The 18,363-nt window shown below is 38.4% G+C and overlaps 1 protein-coding gene across 1 annotated transcript in view; it reads right to left on the reverse strand.

Annotated features, from left to right (window-relative positions):
- The window catches only part of abca4a (ATP-binding cassette, sub-family A (ABC1), member 4a), a 35,004-nt gene that overhangs the window by 950 nt on the left and 15,691 nt on the right, over positions 1-18,363 (reverse strand). Inside the window, exons 12-48 of the mRNA XM_051882534.1 lie at positions 18,013-18,210; positions 16,626-16,831; positions 15,613-15,789; positions 14,805-15,027; positions 14,161-14,382; positions 13,241-13,445; positions 13,090-13,170; positions 12,809-13,018; positions 11,080-11,257; positions 10,870-11,001; positions 10,627-10,766; positions 10,366-10,503; positions 9,594-9,784; positions 9,415-9,520; positions 9,125-9,330; positions 8,906-8,960; positions 7,846-8,021; positions 7,621-7,745; positions 7,433-7,531; positions 7,159-7,348; positions 6,988-7,082; positions 6,869-6,901; positions 6,647-6,752; positions 5,939-6,013; positions 5,682-5,851; positions 5,395-5,572; positions 4,443-4,558; positions 3,945-4,092; positions 3,608-3,731; positions 2,007-2,136; positions 1,799-1,919; positions 1,654-1,716; positions 1,466-1,572; positions 858-999; positions 636-770; positions 455-558; positions 4-96 (exon numbers count right to left, since the gene is read on the reverse strand). Coding sequence (XP_051738494.1) covers positions 4-96; positions 455-558; positions 636-770; positions 858-999; positions 1,466-1,572; positions 1,654-1,716; positions 1,799-1,919; positions 2,007-2,136; positions 3,608-3,731; positions 3,945-4,092; positions 4,443-4,558; positions 5,395-5,572; positions 5,682-5,851; positions 5,939-6,013; positions 6,647-6,752; positions 6,869-6,901; positions 6,988-7,082; positions 7,159-7,348; positions 7,433-7,531; positions 7,621-7,745; positions 7,846-8,021; positions 8,906-8,960; positions 9,125-9,330; positions 9,415-9,520; positions 9,594-9,784; positions 10,366-10,503; positions 10,627-10,766; positions 10,870-11,001; positions 11,080-11,257; positions 12,809-13,018; positions 13,090-13,170; positions 13,241-13,445; positions 14,161-14,382; positions 14,805-15,027; positions 15,613-15,789; positions 16,626-16,831; positions 18,013-18,210 — 5,198 coding nt within the window. The remainder of the gene's footprint in view (positions 1-3; positions 97-454; positions 559-635; positions 771-857; positions 1,000-1,465; positions 1,573-1,653; positions 1,717-1,798; positions 1,920-2,006; positions 2,137-3,607; positions 3,732-3,944; positions 4,093-4,442; positions 4,559-5,394; positions 5,573-5,681; positions 5,852-5,938; positions 6,014-6,646; positions 6,753-6,868; positions 6,902-6,987; positions 7,083-7,158; positions 7,349-7,432; positions 7,532-7,620; positions 7,746-7,845; positions 8,022-8,905; positions 8,961-9,124; positions 9,331-9,414; positions 9,521-9,593; positions 9,785-10,365; positions 10,504-10,626; positions 10,767-10,869; positions 11,002-11,079; positions 11,258-12,808; positions 13,019-13,089; positions 13,171-13,240; positions 13,446-14,160; positions 14,383-14,804; positions 15,028-15,612; positions 15,790-16,625; positions 16,832-18,012; positions 18,211-18,363) is intronic.

The following is an 18,363-nucleotide window of genomic DNA, read 5'->3' on the forward strand; positions in this document are numbered from 1 at the left end:
TACTTGTATTTGAGGTGCTGGATTGTGCCAAGACACTTGAACGTTCCGTTCACCATGATGGCCAGTCGTGTACAGAGAGCTTCACATTCCTCCATACTGTGGATAAAATAAAAACACAAACAATATTTACTATACTTTTTCACATTTACTTTTAGTTAATGTAATAAAATAGCATGGAATGGCTACCAATAATAATTTAACTTTTGTAATGTGTCATATTGAAATGAAACTGAAAATGAAAAATGATATTATTGGCTCATAGTTTTCCCCACCAAAATGTTTTGACGTTTTGATATTTTCTTTCAAATAACACTAAATTATGCACAGTATTACCAGATATATAAAGTAAATAGGGCTAAATTTGTCCCCAGAAATGAGGTAAATCTGACAAAACCTCCATTTATAATTAGCATTATATAAAATGCATGTGTTTTGACATGTGATGTGTTCTTGCCTGTGTGAGGTAAGGACCACCGCCCTGCCGCCCTGAATCACGCTCATGATAGAGTTCCAGAGGAACCTGCGAGAGCGAGGATCCATTCCTGTGGTTGGCTCATCCTGGCACAGGAAAAAAAAAACATGCTAATACCAATGCTTATCTTATTCTGAGATAATTCACACAGAAAGGCTCTTACCAGGAGCAGAAGAGCTGGACAGCCAATCATTGCAATAGCTGTAGAGAGTTTACGCTTGTTTCCACCACTGTATGTGCCGGCACTGCAGCCTGCATACTCGTATAAACCCAATTTCTGAATTCCCCATTCAGCCACCTGCATCAAAGGGAGATAGAAGTCTCTGACAGAAATCCTCAGAGAGAAATAAATAAGAAGAGATAAGAAAGTGGAATATCGTCTCACTCTGCTGATCTCGGATTCCGGGACTCCTCTAAGTCGAGCGTATAAGTGCAAGTGTTCTCTTCCTGTTAGAAGATCATCTATGGCATCAAACTGAGGGCAGTAGCCCATGTTCTGGTGCACATCCAGGATGTTGGTCAGAATGCTGGAGCGTCATAAGAAACAAATGAACAAATTCAAAATGAGTTAATGGAGTAAAATGTGTAATTTTCCGCATCACTAGCGGCACCCAACAAAATAGTAAAAATAATAATTGCTAGTTACCATGATTTTTTTGTCAAGTAAACCATGATCCTGGATCAGCATATTTTGTTGATCCTGGAACAACATTCCTGTTTGAAAATTTTGTCCTAACCCTACCCCCATAAGTTATCCCTAAAATCAGAAGGAAATGATAAATGAGTAACCCTGGTTTTAAGCCTAAACTTGACAAAAACTGTAAACTCGTCCCTCAAATCTGATTTGGTTGATTGGAATGTTGTTCCAGGATCAACAAAGATGTTGATCCAGAAACATGTTGCACTTGGTGAAATCACGCTTACCGTGTAGCCATAACTGTATTGTGTTAGCATTAAAAAAATATACCTTTACAATTAGCTAGTTAAACAAACCTGTAACCAGTCACAGCAGCTTCCCCTGAAGTGACATCTATGTCTCCAGTCAGCATTTTGAATGTTGTAGTTTTCCCAGCACCATTCACACCCAGAAGTCCAAAGCACTGTGAGGGAAAAACATAAACTAAGTTCATGCAAAGCTCATGGTGCTCACAACACAAAGACCAAATGCCTATATTGATTACCTCTCCTGGTGACACTCCTACACATATCCTGTCCACTGCTGGCCTGATCGTTCCAATATATGTCTGTAGAGAGAGAAAATGCAGTCATGATCTCTGTTGTGTGAAGCATTACCCATAATGCACCACTGTAGGTAGACAGACTTGCCTTAGAAAGGTCTTTTATCTGGAGGATGTCACTAGGGCTTCCTCCATTGTAAATCCTCTCTCTCTCCTTGGCCACATCCACATCTTCATCAGTTACTGGCGGCTTCTTAAAATCTGATATCCTGTTGAAAGAGACAGCATATCTATATATGGAAACCACTGGATCTACTGAAGGACATGTAATGTCTTTTGAATGTATTTCTTCTCACCAGTGATCCAGGAAGAATCGGTACTGTAACAGAACATTCAGGATGAAATAGACGAACCCCTCTACCGCCATGAACGTCACATTTTTTCCCACAAAGTCCCAGCTGAAGGGATCCAGACTGAAGTCCTCACCTGAGATACACATGAGATGTACATGAACCTCACAAGAAGTGTCACCAACATTTACATCTTCCGAACCAACTATATATAAACTTTAGCAACTGCATAACAATGCACACTTAACTACATGTATTGAGTGTTCTGGGTGGTTGCCAGGGTGTTGCGAGGGTGTTCTGGGTTGTTGCTAGGGTGTTGCCAAGCAATATTTAGGGTGTTAAGGGTGGTTGCTAGGGCATTGCTATGCAGTTAGTAGGGGTTGTTCTGGTTGGTTGCTAGTATGCTGCGATGCGGATCCTAGAGTGTTCTTTGTGGTTGCCAAGGTGTCCCTTGGATATTCTGGGTGGTAGTTAAGGTGTTGCGAAGTGGCTTCTGTAGTATTCTGGGCGATTTCTGGAGTGTCGTCAAGACATTTTCAGGGTGTTCTGGGTGGTTGCCAGTGTGTTCCTATGCTGACTGGTTGCCAGAGTGCTGCAAGGGTATTCTGAGTAGTTGTTAACGTGTTGCCAAGCAGGTTCTATGGTGTTCTGGGTGGTTGCTTGGGTGTTTCTATGCAGTTTCTAGGAGGTTCTGGTTGGCTGGTTGCTAGTAAGTTGCTATGTGGTTGCTAAAGTGTTCTTGATGGTCGCCAGGGTGTTGCTAGGGTATTCTGGGATGTTGTTACTGTGTTGCCAAGAAGTTTCTATGGTGTTCTGGGTGGTTGCTTGGGTGTTTCTATGCAGTTTCTAGGATGTTCTGGGTGGCTGGTTGCTAGTGAGTTGCTATGTGGTTGCTAAAGTGTTCTTGATGGTCGCCAGGTTGTTGCTAGGGTATTCTGGGATGTTGTTAATGTGTTGCCAAGAAGTTTCTATGGTGTTCTGGGTGGTTGCTTGGGTGTTTCTATGCAGTTTCTAGGACGTTCTGGGTGGTTGGTTGCTAGTGAGTTGCTATGTGGTTGCTAAAGTGTTCTTGATGGTCGCCAGGGTGTTGCTTGGGTATTCTGGGATGTTGTTAATGTGTTGCCAAGCAGTTTCTATGGTGTTCTGAGGTGTTGCTATTCTCCAAGTCTCCGCTTTTTTGGTCAATATATGGCTTGGATGTCTTCTACAATGTAAGTCTTGGAGACTGCACATCTATTTTATCATCCATCTAATCTCTTACAGAAGTTTCTAGTTAGTTAGAGAGACATCTCCTAGTCTCTCTGATTAGTCCTTGTAGATTTTGAGCAGTCTTGGAGATCATTTTGAGCCTGGCCCATTTAATTATCTAAAACAATGGTAGCTTTGAATAGCTATCAGATGCAATGTGAATCTTCTATGAAGACACGGTTGACAAATGTTGCAAGGTGTTGTATTTCCATCATGTTGACATATAGATTGAAGCTCAGTGACTTTTATGGAGGCCAGATCACAGAGTCCAAACCTTGCCAGGGGCCAGGCTAGGGTTGCTTGCGGCAGCCTCAATGCGACCGATTGAAATGCAATGTCGGGAAAGAAGCAGGACTCACCAAAGCGTGCATACACGTCCATCACGGCTTGGTTCATCGCCATGTCAATGAGCCCACGGCCCAAACAAAAGTGAGGAAAGACAAGTAGAGCTTTCTTCAGCACCTGGTTACACTTATACAGAGCCTACGAAAGTAGAGACAGATGGAGGATGAAATGAACCTCAACTTTACACTTGAACTTTCGGCCTAAACGACTAATGCATTTAGTCTGATTAAAATTGTAATGATACAGTAATATTAGTGGAAATTAGAAGGTTGTTCAAAATGCACTGCCATTTAAAAGCTAATAAATCATATTAATTTAGACTAAAATAATTTGAAGGCTGGGATGTTTTACCTCAGTACTGTCAAACAGGTCTAAGATGAACGTGATGGCACTGCTGTTGATGCCAATGAAGAGGTTGATGCAGGACAAAGAGACGTATGCCGTGCTGGGCACGTTAAACACATATGACATTGGATACATCATGGGCGTCACTGACCAACTAGATGAGGAAAAAGACAGATTAGTATATTTTAAAATATTCATACAGGTCAGATTTATAGAGACTATAAAAATAAAATAAAAATTTGTTGATGTGATCAAGGGCCAAATAACCACACTGGGAAATGGCAACATGATTAAAACACTGACAAATCACCCTTCAGACCTTTCAGTGGGGTCTACTCATGACCCTTCATCTCTCAGACCGTACTGTTAAAGCTACTGATTGTGACCTTTTTACACAGAGTACTTGGATTTCGACCTATATATCTACTAAGACAGACCTAAATATACCTAGAAAGGCTGTTCTGCTAAAAGAAATGTAAAAGAATCAATGAAAAATGACATTACCCATAAAGCATCAGCAGAGCTATCAAGGCTTGCAAGTTGCCAGGCGAGGTATAGCATTTTTTATCAAATGCAATAAAAATCCCCACAACCATCGCCGCGCTGACAGCGTAGTTTATCTGAAATGACAGGACAACAGCAAAACTTATTAAAATTATAAGACCATTTTAGAGAACATAAGACAATGCTATAGAATAAATACACTTCTATATTTATTCTAGATTCATCATACACTATAAAGACACTTAATGGTCAAAACAAAATGCTTCTGGTTTATTAGTATTTAATTTATGATGTTTATTATTTATACAGGGCTCAGCAATAGGGATGTAGTTGCAAATTACGCCAATTTGTCACCAAGATAATGTTACTGGCTAACATAGGTTTTGTTGAAATTGTAAAAATGATTTGTGATAGTCTTAAAGCATAAGCAAGAATACCAAACCAATAAATAATGTTTTGCATCATATGGCATAATTTTTTTGTTGTTGTTTAGAAATTAATGGCATTGCATTAATAGCAGTATAATTTCTAGCTTGTTGCTTGTTTTCTTTTTGTAAAAAAAATAATAATTTAAATAAAATAATTTAATTCAATGAACAAAAAATGGTAAAGAACATAATATTTAATTAGAAATGTACTATAAATATTTCTAGCAAATAAAAATACATATCTAAAAATTAAAACCAATATTTGTATTTTTTTATGTATGTATATATGTATTTAGGTGGGGCCAGTTATTTTTTTATTTTAAATTTATTTTCAATTAAAAATAATTTAATTTAATGAACAAAAGAAATGGTAAAGAACATAACGTGATAAATTTAAATGTTTCAAGCAAATATAAAAACTCATTTCTAACTATATATATATATATATATACACATATATTTATTTTGTGGTACCAGTGAACATGTTGGCATGTTATGGTAAGATGCAGTATCTTGATACTAACCATGTCCCAGAAGAAGTTAGCAGTCCAGTACACAATAGGACTGACCCCACTCACAAACTGCAGGTGTTTGGCCTGCGTCACTCTCTCCTGGATCAGATACAGCACAAAACTGGCCGGTACGAAAGACATGGCAAAGATCACGCAGATGGCAACCACTGCATCCACTGAGGTGGTCAGTCTGAGAGAATGAATGAGTGAACAATACTTACATAGACATTTGGCATGCTCTACTGAGACTAATTTGCAAGTAAAACAACTGTGTAAAGTTCTGTTAGCATTACACTCACACTGTGACCTCTGACAGCTGTTCCTTGGTCAGGTTTAGTGGATGATTGATGGCTGTGATGCCGTACTCATTTAAATTGACACCAGGAGGCAGGTTAGCTCGAAGGATGGCGTTATTCGCCACGTTCATGAAGGCCACCATAGCGTGCCAGCCTTTGTTATTGAACCACACCTAAAGGAGATGACAAATGGGTTATTTATCTCGAATGGGATGAGCTCAGTAAACTGCGACAGGAAGTGAAGCTGAAAGAAATCTCACCTTGACATTGTTTTCAGTCTCCATATACCTCAAGAAAGTACCAAACTCCTGCAGAGTAAGCTTTGAGTATCTGCCCTGTAAATGATTACAACATGAACATAAAGTGACCCTCAAAAGTATTAATACTTAAGCCACAATAAAACTATAAAATGATAATGTATTAAACACAAAAAAAAGATTTTAAAAATAGAAACGTCTGACAACCAGGAAGTGGCTAAATACGTTCTGTCAATATATCTACTGTTTTACCATTTAAAATGTATGTTTTGCCAAATTAAAGTATTATTTTACTATGGAAGCGTGTTTCCACCACTGAATAAAAAATAAAAAAGGTAATTGCGACTTTTAATCTCACAATTCTGACTTTTTTTCTTAGAATTGCTTGATATAAACTCTCAATTGTGAGTTATAAAGTCAGAATTGCGAGATATAAACGCGCAATTACACATAAAGTCCAATTCTGAGGGAAAACAGACAAAATTGTGAGTTTATATCTCGCAACTCTGACTTTATTTCTCGCAAAAAATAAAGTATTTTTTTTAAAAGTTAAAATAATTTTTAAAAACTAATAATTTTTAATCATAATTAAAAAATAAAGTTAATTATTATTCATTACTTGGTTTTAAGTAGCTTTTTGTTTTTGTTTTTTTTATAATATGGAAAATATGATTACATCAAATTCACAATGAAACAATATGAAACATTTACCCCTGTGACATTAAGCAGACGTCCTATCTGAGCAGCTGCATTCTGGATGGTTTTAGGATCCACATCTAGAACAGGAAGTCGCCCTCCGACAGAAATGCCACCATACCTGAAGGAAAGAGATCGCATACTGTCTTCCACACATTTTAATACATATATGTGTTCTTTAAGTATCCACAAGAGGGAGTCGTTGTTTTTTCTACTCCATGTATAAGACACCAATACCTTTGTTCATTCACCCAGTACTTGCTCTTCAAACTGTACAACAAAAACACAAATAAGATTAATTCCTGGAAACATAAGAGCTAGTTAATGAACAATTTGTCGTAAATGGGCCACAATACCTTGTTCGTATTAAGTTTGGGTAGGTCTTCACCAAATAATCAGAGATGTTCCTGCCGGTCAGATCCATCAACATGTCACCAGTGGATTGAATCCTCTGAAATGCAGGAACAACATTATTATAGACCATTTTAAGGATTTTGTAGTGTCATATCTATAGTCGAAAGACATACCTGGGGAGGAGGAAGACCCCCAGCACCTTCTGGACACACAGGTAACATGGTGAGTGTTTTGGGTGTGCTGCACTGGCAGCTGGGAGATGGACTGATGTCCGTCCATTCCGGGTTACCCAGCATCTCAATGAGCGTCGGGTTCACCAGGGGCATCTCCCACTCTGTGGTTATGTTATTACATGGATAGTCTCTGTGGGAAACATAAATGGACACGGTAAGCAGAACAAACAAATCTGGATATTCATTCATATCATTAGTTTGCATGTACACTTACTGTAGAGGTTCATCCACCATACAGCGAGTCCCAAATCCAGGTCTGTTTAGAAGAACCTCACCAAAATACCTCATATCTGGGCTTTGCATCTGTTCATTACTGGAAACAGACACAAAATAATGTTTTTAGCTTCTCAGGTAACTATTGAATTGAATAAATGAACTAATCCTGTTCCATCGTAAATGTACCTGAAAAAGGTGAACTGCCGGCCGTACATCCATGGGCTTAGAGTAAGACTGGGATATTCACCGAATGGAGGCACAATCAGTGTGAACATCAGAGAAACGAGAACAAAACTGGCAGGCAACACAATCTGAGGAAGAGAATATCAATGAACACCATAGAAAAATCTATGGACTTCTTTACTGTTGTTACAAAGCTAAAAGTTTACAAAGCAATGATGCTATACTGACCTGGGCAAGGAAGTCTTTTCCGGAGCGTGTGGTGTGATGGAACCTCTTAATGAGAAGAGCGAAAAACTGTTTGAAGACCAGAAAGATTCCCTTCACCTGTCGGGATCCTCTGCCATCTTTGCTGGGCAAACTTCCAGAGTTTGTCTGCCCATTAGCATACACCGATCTGTCTGCATCTGCACAAAAGATCAAACCAAATTATTCATTTCATTATTATTTTTTATACAGTTTTGGTCAACTAATTTGAGTTTGAGTTTTCCAAAGGCTGATGCAGATGTCTAGAGAACAGGGGTGGTTGAAGTCTGATATAATAGGCTGTACAAAGAAAGATGATGGTAAAATAAAAAAAAATAAAAAAAATAAATAAAAAAACCAGGGTTGGCTTATACAGAATCTCAAAAAGCTCAAATATCCTTTGATCATTTATTATAATAGAAGTGGCCGATATATTACTCTATAACTAATTTTTAACTATTAAATATAACTATAGCTACAACTATAAAAAGCGAGCTTAACCCTTTGATGTAATAAATTTTTAATAAAAATTTTTTTTAAATAAATATAACATTTTATATTAATATTTGAGAGTTACATATCTGTCCAATAGATGATTTCATCATATATCATACAATATATTTTGTCAAATAAAAAATATAAGATTTAATAAGTCATAAAAAATGAGTAAGGGTCAAAAAAAAAATCGCTAAATGCGTCAAAGGGTTAACCGGCACCACATGCACTATTTAGCATAGTGTCTAGGGGCATATCTTTGTTTAGTCCATTTAACTCTGTGTTGTTTTAGCAGGCAGCTTTAGTTGAAGTAAGGATGAAGCATTATAAGCCTAAGAGACTAAGTTGGTCGTCACCTTCTTCTATATTCACTTTGACTGCGTTGTCTCTAAAAAGACTCGTAAGAGATTTCTGTTGCAGAACTCTGATGTCTAAGGGGTTCAACCACAAAAATAGACATCACAATCACAATATACAAGACTCACAAGCACCATAAACTGACACATATACACAATATCTATATAGCAGAGATATTAGATTGAAATCTTACCAGATGCAGTGTTGATGTGAGCAGCCTCTCCATCAGTTGTGACTTTCAGAAATATCTGAAGGACACAAAAGAGACAAAACTTGATATTTACAGGTTGTACAAAGGAGGATGATGGTTTATAAAATATTGATCCCTTACTGCAAAATAAAATAAAATAATGTTTGTTTTCATTTTACAAATACAAATGACAGTAAATGAGCCTGTGTGTGCATGACAGACCTCTTCCAATGAAGTGTCTGACACTCCAAAGCTGCTCAGCCCCATGTCTGCCAGTGTCTCCTCCAGCTCTCTGAACAGGCTGGCGTAAGAACGATGTTTGAATCCCCGGCTGGGCAGCAGGAAGGTCAGCTCCTGTCCTATGACCTCTATCAATTTGGCCTCTGGGACGTGATGGTGGATGAGGGCTGTTATGCTCTCTATGTCCCCTGAGAGAGTGAGATTATACATCCTAAATTATGATCATTGCAGTTTGATTTCATTGATTTGAAATAAACATATGAACTTTTTACCTTCCATCTGTCTTTCTGACACTCTGGGCTGATCTCCGCTGCTCTCTTTAAATTTGGTACAGAGTGAGCACTTACAGGAGCAGTCCTCAGTACAGTCACACCGATCCTGTGAGAACCAGAACAACCATGTGAGTCTAGCTGCTTTATACACTCTCTGTAATAGACGGTAAATGTCTCACCTCCTTTCTGACATGGGACGGCTGCTCTTTAATGCGCCGCACCAGAGTGAGGTAGAAACCAGCGCCCAGACAGTTCTTCAGGAACAGAGGAGAGCCGCAGCAGTACAGACGACCCTGAGAGATGATGGCCACACGGTCACTCAGCAGGTCAGCTTCATCCATGTGGTGTGTGGACAAGATCACTGTACGGCCTGAATGACACACACAGATACACACACTTTTACACCTCTATTTAGAGTAGAAATGTATAGAACAACGTCTGTTAGATGATGCTCAATTTTACAATGGATTGATTATTAAATATATTAAATATTATATAATAAAAAATATTTTTAGACATCTGGATGGATGGATGGATATAATATATATATATAGTATATATATATAGTCAAACCAAAAATTATTCAGACATTTTTGATTTTTACTAGTGGGTGCAGGACACTATAGTTATTTATGTAAGTGAGGATAGCAAAATAAAGTAAACTGTGACATATTATACCCAAAAATACTTCATACAGTGGACTACCAGTAAAATTGATAAAAATTTGGAACCAAAAATTATTCAGACACTTTGACCTGACCATGTTTTGCTTAAGTGTTATCTGACATAATTAAGATTAATTTTTCTGACACAGTTTAACTCTGAGATCATATTTTATTACCATTTTTTTAAACTATAGTGAATAAACTGTATTAATGAATGAAATGTTCAAGGTGTCTGAATAAATTTTGGTTTGACTGTGTGTATATATTTTTAGTTTGGCTCATGTACCAGCACGGTATTTCAGCAGAAGGTCCCAGATGGAGCGCCTAGAATAGGGATCCACTCCTGATGTAGGTTCATCCAGAAACACCACTTTAGCACCACCGACAAAAGCCATGGCAACGGAAAGCTTCCTCTGCATACCACCTACATAGGAAGACAATATCCTCTTTTCATTCCTCAAAAGTCTTAGTCAATTCGGTGTTACAGAACAGAAGTGAGTTCGGTCTGCAGAGGAAGGGATTGTTAAAATGATATTTATGATCTAACCTGACAGGTTTTGTGCCTCCTCATTCCTCTTGTGAGGGAGACCGAGATCTTCCAGCATGTTTTCTACCTCTAGCTGGGCTTCAGGTAACGGCCTACCCTTCAGTAGAGAGTAAAACAAGATGTGCTCTGCTACCGTCAAACTGTAGAAGAGAAAGAGATCAAAACAAATCAGTATTCTGACATTTTATTTTAGCAGGTGTACCAACATCCTTCCAAGTGAAACCACATGAGAGCATTACGAACTGGTGAAAGATGATGTTATGTTGGGGGCACATTCCCAGAGATTTACGAATGGCATCCATGTCGGTTCGGATATCTTTCCCATAAATATATGCCGTGCCAGAGGTGGGAGGGAACATGCCGGTGAGAATAGACCTGTGGGAGAGAAGAGAAAACTTTCATGTATGATATTCCCATAAATAAAGATCTATTTCACTGGTTTTGGATACACACATGGTAGTGGTTTTTCCTGCACCGTTGTGGCCGAGGAAAGCTGTGATCTGACCCTCGTAGAAGGTGATACTCAAACCATCCACAGCAGGTCTGGAGCCTCCGCTGAACACCTTATACAGGTTCTCCACACACACTCCAACCACCAAACCGGATGGTTCGGGCTCGAAAAAGTGCCTCCCTGGAGATGAAAGATTGGAAGGTTATTAAGATATTAGATGTTATACAGAATGTTATACAGAAACATTTGAGCTCCTTATGAAATAATCCCTAATCAAATAATTGCTATTTATCAATGGCCAAAAAACCCTGAAGTAACTATTTTTCTGCTTGCAACCATGGCTACTTTTGTTAGGAAAAGGTGTATTTACACCTTGATTCGTGAGACGAAAGGAATGTCATTGTCACAATGATGGAATAAACATCTCTAACGACTCTAATATACATTAACCGGCAATAAGACAAACACAGAAACCAGCATTCCAACCTGCCAGCCAAGCAAACAGACACAAGGCCACCGGGTTCCCACAAAGGCCACGGACAGAGATGTGTTTGTGCATTGTGTGTGATTATACTAGTGTCCATGTGTGCGTGTGCACAAATGCCTGGAGCCACCTTATACAGTGTGCTTGAACTTAAGACAGAGCGCTGGCAAGTGCTGATGGATAACGCCAGCGAAGCTAAGACTGCAGTAATTACTCCCATGGGGCTCCATCAGTTCAAAGCCAAGAAACCTGCTGGATGCCTGCGCTCTAGTCAAGCAGATAAGCCTGGTTAGGTCTCTGAATACATCTGATGGGATCTTTTCCAGGAGTAAGAAGAGAAACACCACCTTCCTGTTTGTTGTAATAGGTTCCTTCACAAAATACTGTAGAATTAAATGTTTCCCCTGATAGATAATAAAGCCCACTGGATAATTGCCATTGTAAAAACATTTGGAGATCCACAATATATCTGTCAGAATTTACAGGTAAAATAGTTAGTAATTCGGCAGTTCCATGCTAATACAATCTGCGTAAACCAACCTAGCCTGTCTAAACTGCATAAACATAGTACTATATTAAGACTGTCGGTGTCTGAAATCGTGTACTGAGCAGGTACTACATTTGAATTTGAACTTACTTCGCGACTGTTAAAAAAGTATGTTCTATATAGTATGAATATGCGTAGTATAAATGAAATTCAGACATTCTACATCCGCCATGTTGTTACTGTCACGTGACCTACCAGAGTCAGTTGCGTCGCTCCACTGGCATTCATAAATCCTCTCCTGTGGCCTCATGGGATAGTAAAGTGTCCATATCGAATGCGCACTTCAGAATCTCTGTGAAAGTAGTAGGTCATTTGGGGACTTTTCGCCTACTGTTTTTCGAGTAATTTGTATTCGTACATACTACTCTTTTGGCGTACTGTTTTTCGATTACTAAATAGTGAGGAAGTATTCGATTTCGGACGCAGTTAGAACTGGTCTGACCAACTACAGTAGCAGTTATTCAAGGGGTAATCAGTCTTACTTTTCAGATTCACATTCACACTAACTTACATAAAGAAAAAATTAGATGACTAAATTGTACGACTTTTCTGTAACCGGCCACTAGTGTTCAGCTAGTTTGCCTGGTCAGTTCACATGGATTAGCTGACTAAAACTTCTCCAAACCTGGTAAACTAGACCTGGGAGACCAGCTAAGACCAGCAAATCACCTTAAACTGTTTTTTTTTTTTTCTCACACACCTAATGAGTCTGTGCTCATGCTCTTATTGGTTGTCTCCTCTTCATCAAGCCTCTTTTGTTCTTTCTCTAGTTTGTCCCGTATGTCTCCATGTTTGCAGGACCCTGGCTGCTCCGGAGGTTTTTCAGGTGCTGTGTGGTTCTTGGCCTGGTCATCAGTGTTGTTTACCAGATTATCAAAAGCAGGTTTCTCCACTGCTGCCTTTTCAGGAACTGTGTAAAAAAGATTACATGTTCATAAAAAGCTGATGCAGCCACTTATAATAAGCTAAAAATCCACTCACCTTGTTTTAGAGGCTCAGGTCGGTTCAACCAATAAGAAGGCTGGATTGGAAAGTAACAAGGCCGACCAATACCATACTGCCCTGATGATAAACACAAGTTATGGTCCTCTGATAGGCTTTTTATTATCAAACAAACCTGAATATAGTTTACCTGGGAAGACATTATCGAGGTACCATGCGAGAATGGCATAAAGGACCGTATCCACTGCCATCATGATAATCGAGGTGTGAAAGGAGAACTCGTCCCCCTCCAGAAGGCTGGTCTGGATGTTATCCCACTGCAAGCCGAGACCCTGCTCCTCGTAACGGGACAGGTACTCCGTCCCAAAGCCAAATGCCACCTGGGACATCAGACTCTGATACACAATATAACAATCTTAGATTCAGAATATCACAATTTAGTTGCTGTTTTCTCCATGAAAGAGTATTACATAACCAAATTTATAACCTTTATAAGAAATTATTTATATAGTTTGTAACACTTTACAATGAGGTTTCATTTGTTAACATTAGTTAACATGAACTAACAATGAAAAATACTAAAGGTAAAAATAAAAGGTTTATCTGTTAATAGTAACAATGAACAGTTGTATTTTTATCAACAAATGTTAACAAGGATTAATAAATACTGTAACAAATATCTTGCTCATTGTTAGTTTTATGTTAATACAGTAGTTAATGTTAACTAATGGGACCTTATTGAAAAGTGTTACCATATACAGTCAAACTAAAAATTATTCAGACATTTTTGATATATTTTACTAGTGGGTGGAGGACACTATAGTTTATTTATGTAAGTGAGGATAGCAAAATAAACTGTGACATACCCAAAAATTCTTCATACAGTGGACTACCAGTAAAATTGATAAAAATGTGGGACCAAAAATTATTCAGACACTTTGACCTGACCATGTTTTGTTTAAGTGTTATCTGACATTATCAAGATTATTTTTTTCTGACACAGTTTAACTCTTGAGTTCTTGTCATATTTTAATGTGTGAAATTTTGTTTTGACTGTAAATATAATTTGTTCTGTATGTTTCCACTGTGAAGTTATATCATGCAACATACCGCCATGATTTTCATATCCTTGGTAATGCGGTCCTGCCAGGCGAAGCACACTATGTGCGGCAGGTACAAAGTGAAGTAAATGATTCCACTGCAGGCTGCTGCCAAGTTAGCCTTGTTGAAAAACACGCTCATGAGGAAGCACTGCATGATGGTTGCCGTGGTGAAAGTGAGCAGGAATAGGAAGAGAATGATGGGATTGCTATAGTTCAGCACTTTTCCTCCCTGTGAGAAAACAAAGATCGTCTTTTATATTTTTTACAACATACATCTGGCTGTACACTGCTGCTCCAAAGTTTGGGTTCGGTAAGATTGTCATGTTTTATGTTGTTGTTGTTTTATAAACGTATAAAACTAGTACATCTTCAAATGTCACTTATGATGGTCGCCACAAGATGTCAGTATATCACAAAATGAAATCTGAAAACAGAAAAACTAACTTGTGAATTTTGCTCACACTTCAGTAGTTGAAAGCAACTAATTTTTTAAAAACAGTGGTGAAAGTCATGGGAACTGGAACTGGAACCAACAACCTTGGTTCTGACCAGATCTTTAACCACTGTTCTACTGAAGAAAAAACACTTGTTTAATCGTCTTTGGTGGTCTTGCTTGCTGATATTAGGGGTGTTTTGGACACAATCTCTTACCATGATAATGAGAGTAAGCAGGGCTGTGCTGGAGGCCATCATGAAGAATGTGTCGATGAACCATGTGCACCAGAGCACGCGGTTGGTGACGCCCATGGCCTTCAGAGTCTCTTTCAACCTCATCTCCTTCTCCAGCACGATGCTCTTCACTGTCATAGAGACAGAGTAGACCCAGGCCAAGACCATGAAGATCGGAAAGCAGCGGTTCAGAGTCAGCATGAAGCTGTGTGTCGCCAATGAGGAGAAGATAGATTATTGATTGGAGGAGAAGACTAATGATTGGACATAAAAAAAAACTAATTTATGTCCCTAAAATATGGATGCAACAATATTAAAATTCTGTCAGATACCAGTAAGCCGTTAATCATTTTCATGTTATGGATAATAATCAATAAATTGGCTACTTAAAAATTTAAAATTAACTATTTCTCTAAATAAGTTAAAAATAAAAGACTAAAATGTAAAAAAAAAAAAAAAAGAAATAAAAAATTCCTTTTAAATGCTAAAAGTGACTTTAGGCATCACAATATTATAATGAACAGTATGAATTAACACTGTAAAGCCTGACATATGAAATAATAGTCAGATTAAAATAAAATAATTTTAATGAAAAAGTTTATTGAACCGTTAGACAAAATATTAAAAAAACACGTGTGCATGACTGCATATGTTTTTGCCGAGTATCATATTTGATACACCAGGCTTTAAAAGCTCATATAGTATGATGTAGAAGAATATGGAGCTCAAGAAGGAAAAATATCATGCATCCTTATCTATAAATGTTAAAAATTCTGAGTGTGATACTCACAGGTCATCCACATAGCAGGGATAGGGCATCTGCTGCAGGTAGACACCTAAAGGCCATTCCTTCCCTGTGTGGCTCTTTATTATTCCATGTTCTATCATGTCCTGCAAGTAAGCAAATCCTCCCCATATATAACGCAGATCATCCATTGGATCAGCCCTTGGCCCTGGATCCCAGTATCTGATCATAGGAGAGGATATACATTGGAATTAATGCAAAGAAAATCAAGATTTGGGGAATGACTATGGCAGTACCCTTAAAAGAACAACTTTGTACCTTATCTACCCCTAAAATGTGCATTTTAGTAGTAATATGTACCCTATAAGGTACTACTATGAACTTTTACGTATAAATATGGTACAAAGTTGTCCTTTTAAAGGATTAGTTCACTTTCAAATGGAAATTACCCAAAGCTTTACTCACCCTCAAGCCATCCTAGGTGTATATGACTTTCTTCTGTCTGATGAACACAGTCGGAGTTATATTAATAAATATTGTTGCGCATCCAAGCTTTATAATGGCAGTAAGCGTTACCAAACGAGTATGAGCTGAAGAAAGTGTCTCCATCCACATCCATCCATCATAAACCTATTCCACACAGCTCCGGGAGGTTAATAAAGGCCTTCTGAAGTGAAGCGAATATGGATATTTTTTTTTACACAAATGCATCACTGCACTTCAGAAGGCCTTCATTAACCCCCCGGAGCCGTGTGGAATATGTATATGATGGATGGATGTGGATGGAGACACTTTCTTCAGCTCATACTCGTTTGGTAACGCTCACTGCCATTATATAGCTTGGATGCGTCAGGATATTTACTAATATTTCTCTGATTATGTTCATCAGAAAGAAAAAAGTCATATACACCTAGGATGGCCTGAGGGTGAGTAAAGCTTGGAGTAATTTTCATTTGAAAGTGAACTAATCCTTTAAGGGTACTGCCCCAGTGACAAGCTGTTGTAGCCCTAAAGGTATAATTTTTGCATGTTTTTTTCCTGAGAGTTTACAGACAGACCTGTCTTTGATCTTGTTGGTGCGCTCCACGACATCAATGTCCATGCGGATCTTGAATTTGACATGAGGGGGCACCTTGGTGGTCCAGGAGTACATGTCAACAAATACCAGCCCTGCCCAGAACTTGCTCTCCCCTAGAAGGTCCAGCGCTCGATGGGTCAGCTGGTCCTCATCAGAAATGCCAGAGAACTTGTCCAGGACTAGACACTGTAAACAGAGGGGGCATATAAGTTATTGTCAAAGTGTAAAATTTCACCTTATTTCTATATCATCATTTCATTTGTATATATAGGTATTTGTATGTAATGTTTATGCATGTTTTTGTACATTTGGACATATGCTGAAATGTGTAATATAACGACAGCATCTAAAAATGAAAAGGATTATGTATGCCCATATTTATTTTGTATAGTTACATGTATAATGTTACGTAGATATTTATTATTATCATTTATCGTATTTTCTGTTACTGAACCTGAAATACCATTCACTATTTTATATATATTTTACTTGACATTTAAATTCCAGACTGTCAAGCTGAATCAGATCAAGTCGTTCCACTGTATTAGATCTGTATCAGAATTCAGCACAATATTAGAATCCAAAAAGACTCATTCAATGAGTCTTGAGTTTAATTGAATTGTTTGCTGATTTGTTTTCAGCTTGGCACAAGATGGTGGGAGTCTATTTGAGATCTTGGAGACATTGTTCTCCATGTGGCCGGTATGCACTGCAGTAAACTGGCCTGCGCTTTTTCTTTGTGTAGGCCGAGTAGACTGACAGCTGTATCGAATTGGACTCATTCGTTGGGTTTGTCTGTCACTCCTCAAGTGTTGCTAGCTGAGACAGAGACAAAAACTAAAAGACACATGGTTTCGATAGCAGAGGTCTTGCTCTCGCTGGCACAGGCTGCCTTAAGCTCACCCTGATTTGTATTGAAGGCATTCAGCATTGAACTCCACCATTAAAGAGCTCTTTCACACTGGCAAACTCTCAGAAATCAAACGGTTTTCTTTGTTTTGCTTGACATCAGAGAGGCAGAGCCAGCTGCGAGTGACCACTTGGTTTTCACCCTCCTGCTTCTGAGCAGATTGGTGTCTCTTCATCGACACTGAAATTCAAAATTTTGACTGAACTTAGAAAGTCTAGCTTGATTATCACCAATAAAAGAACTCAAAGTGTTAGAATTTCAAAGGCTGTGTTTTAAAGTAATATGACCATACTGCACACTGCACTGTATATGATGTATACTCCATAATATTTATTCCGTTAAAAAGTTTAAAAGACACTTTAAATTAAATGTACAAATACACATTTTACATTTCATCATTCACCATACGAATAGTATGATTTGTATGAGTAGTATTCTTGTTGCTAGTATTTGATACCTCTCCGTATCTGTTTATGAGGCGAATAACTTGGTCAGTCAGGTTAAAGATGTTCCGCCAGTCAAAATTAGGCATGTCCTGGGCTCGATCCTCCTCAGGACCGTTGTACAGGAAGTTGAGGATGTGATGGCCAGTAAATGGAGTATCCTGGAGGCCTTTGTTGACATAATCCATCACTGTGGGGTTTCTAATGGAGTCCTGAGATATAAGGCACAATATTATGGAACTGAAAACTTGCATAATATATGGTTGCCTTGATTTAGACATCCTGGAACTATATTCCTAGGTGATAGGTGAATAAGATTGGTGTAGAAGCCCCTAACCCAATTGTTGTAAGCCTAACCTTGACTC

This window comes from Ctenopharyngodon idella, chromosome 23 (genome assembly GCF_019924925.1).
Source record: "Ctenopharyngodon idella isolate HZGC_01 chromosome 23, HZGC01, whole genome shotgun sequence".
Classification (NCBI taxonomy): domain Eukaryota; kingdom Metazoa; phylum Chordata; class Actinopteri; order Cypriniformes; family Xenocyprididae; genus Ctenopharyngodon; species Ctenopharyngodon idella.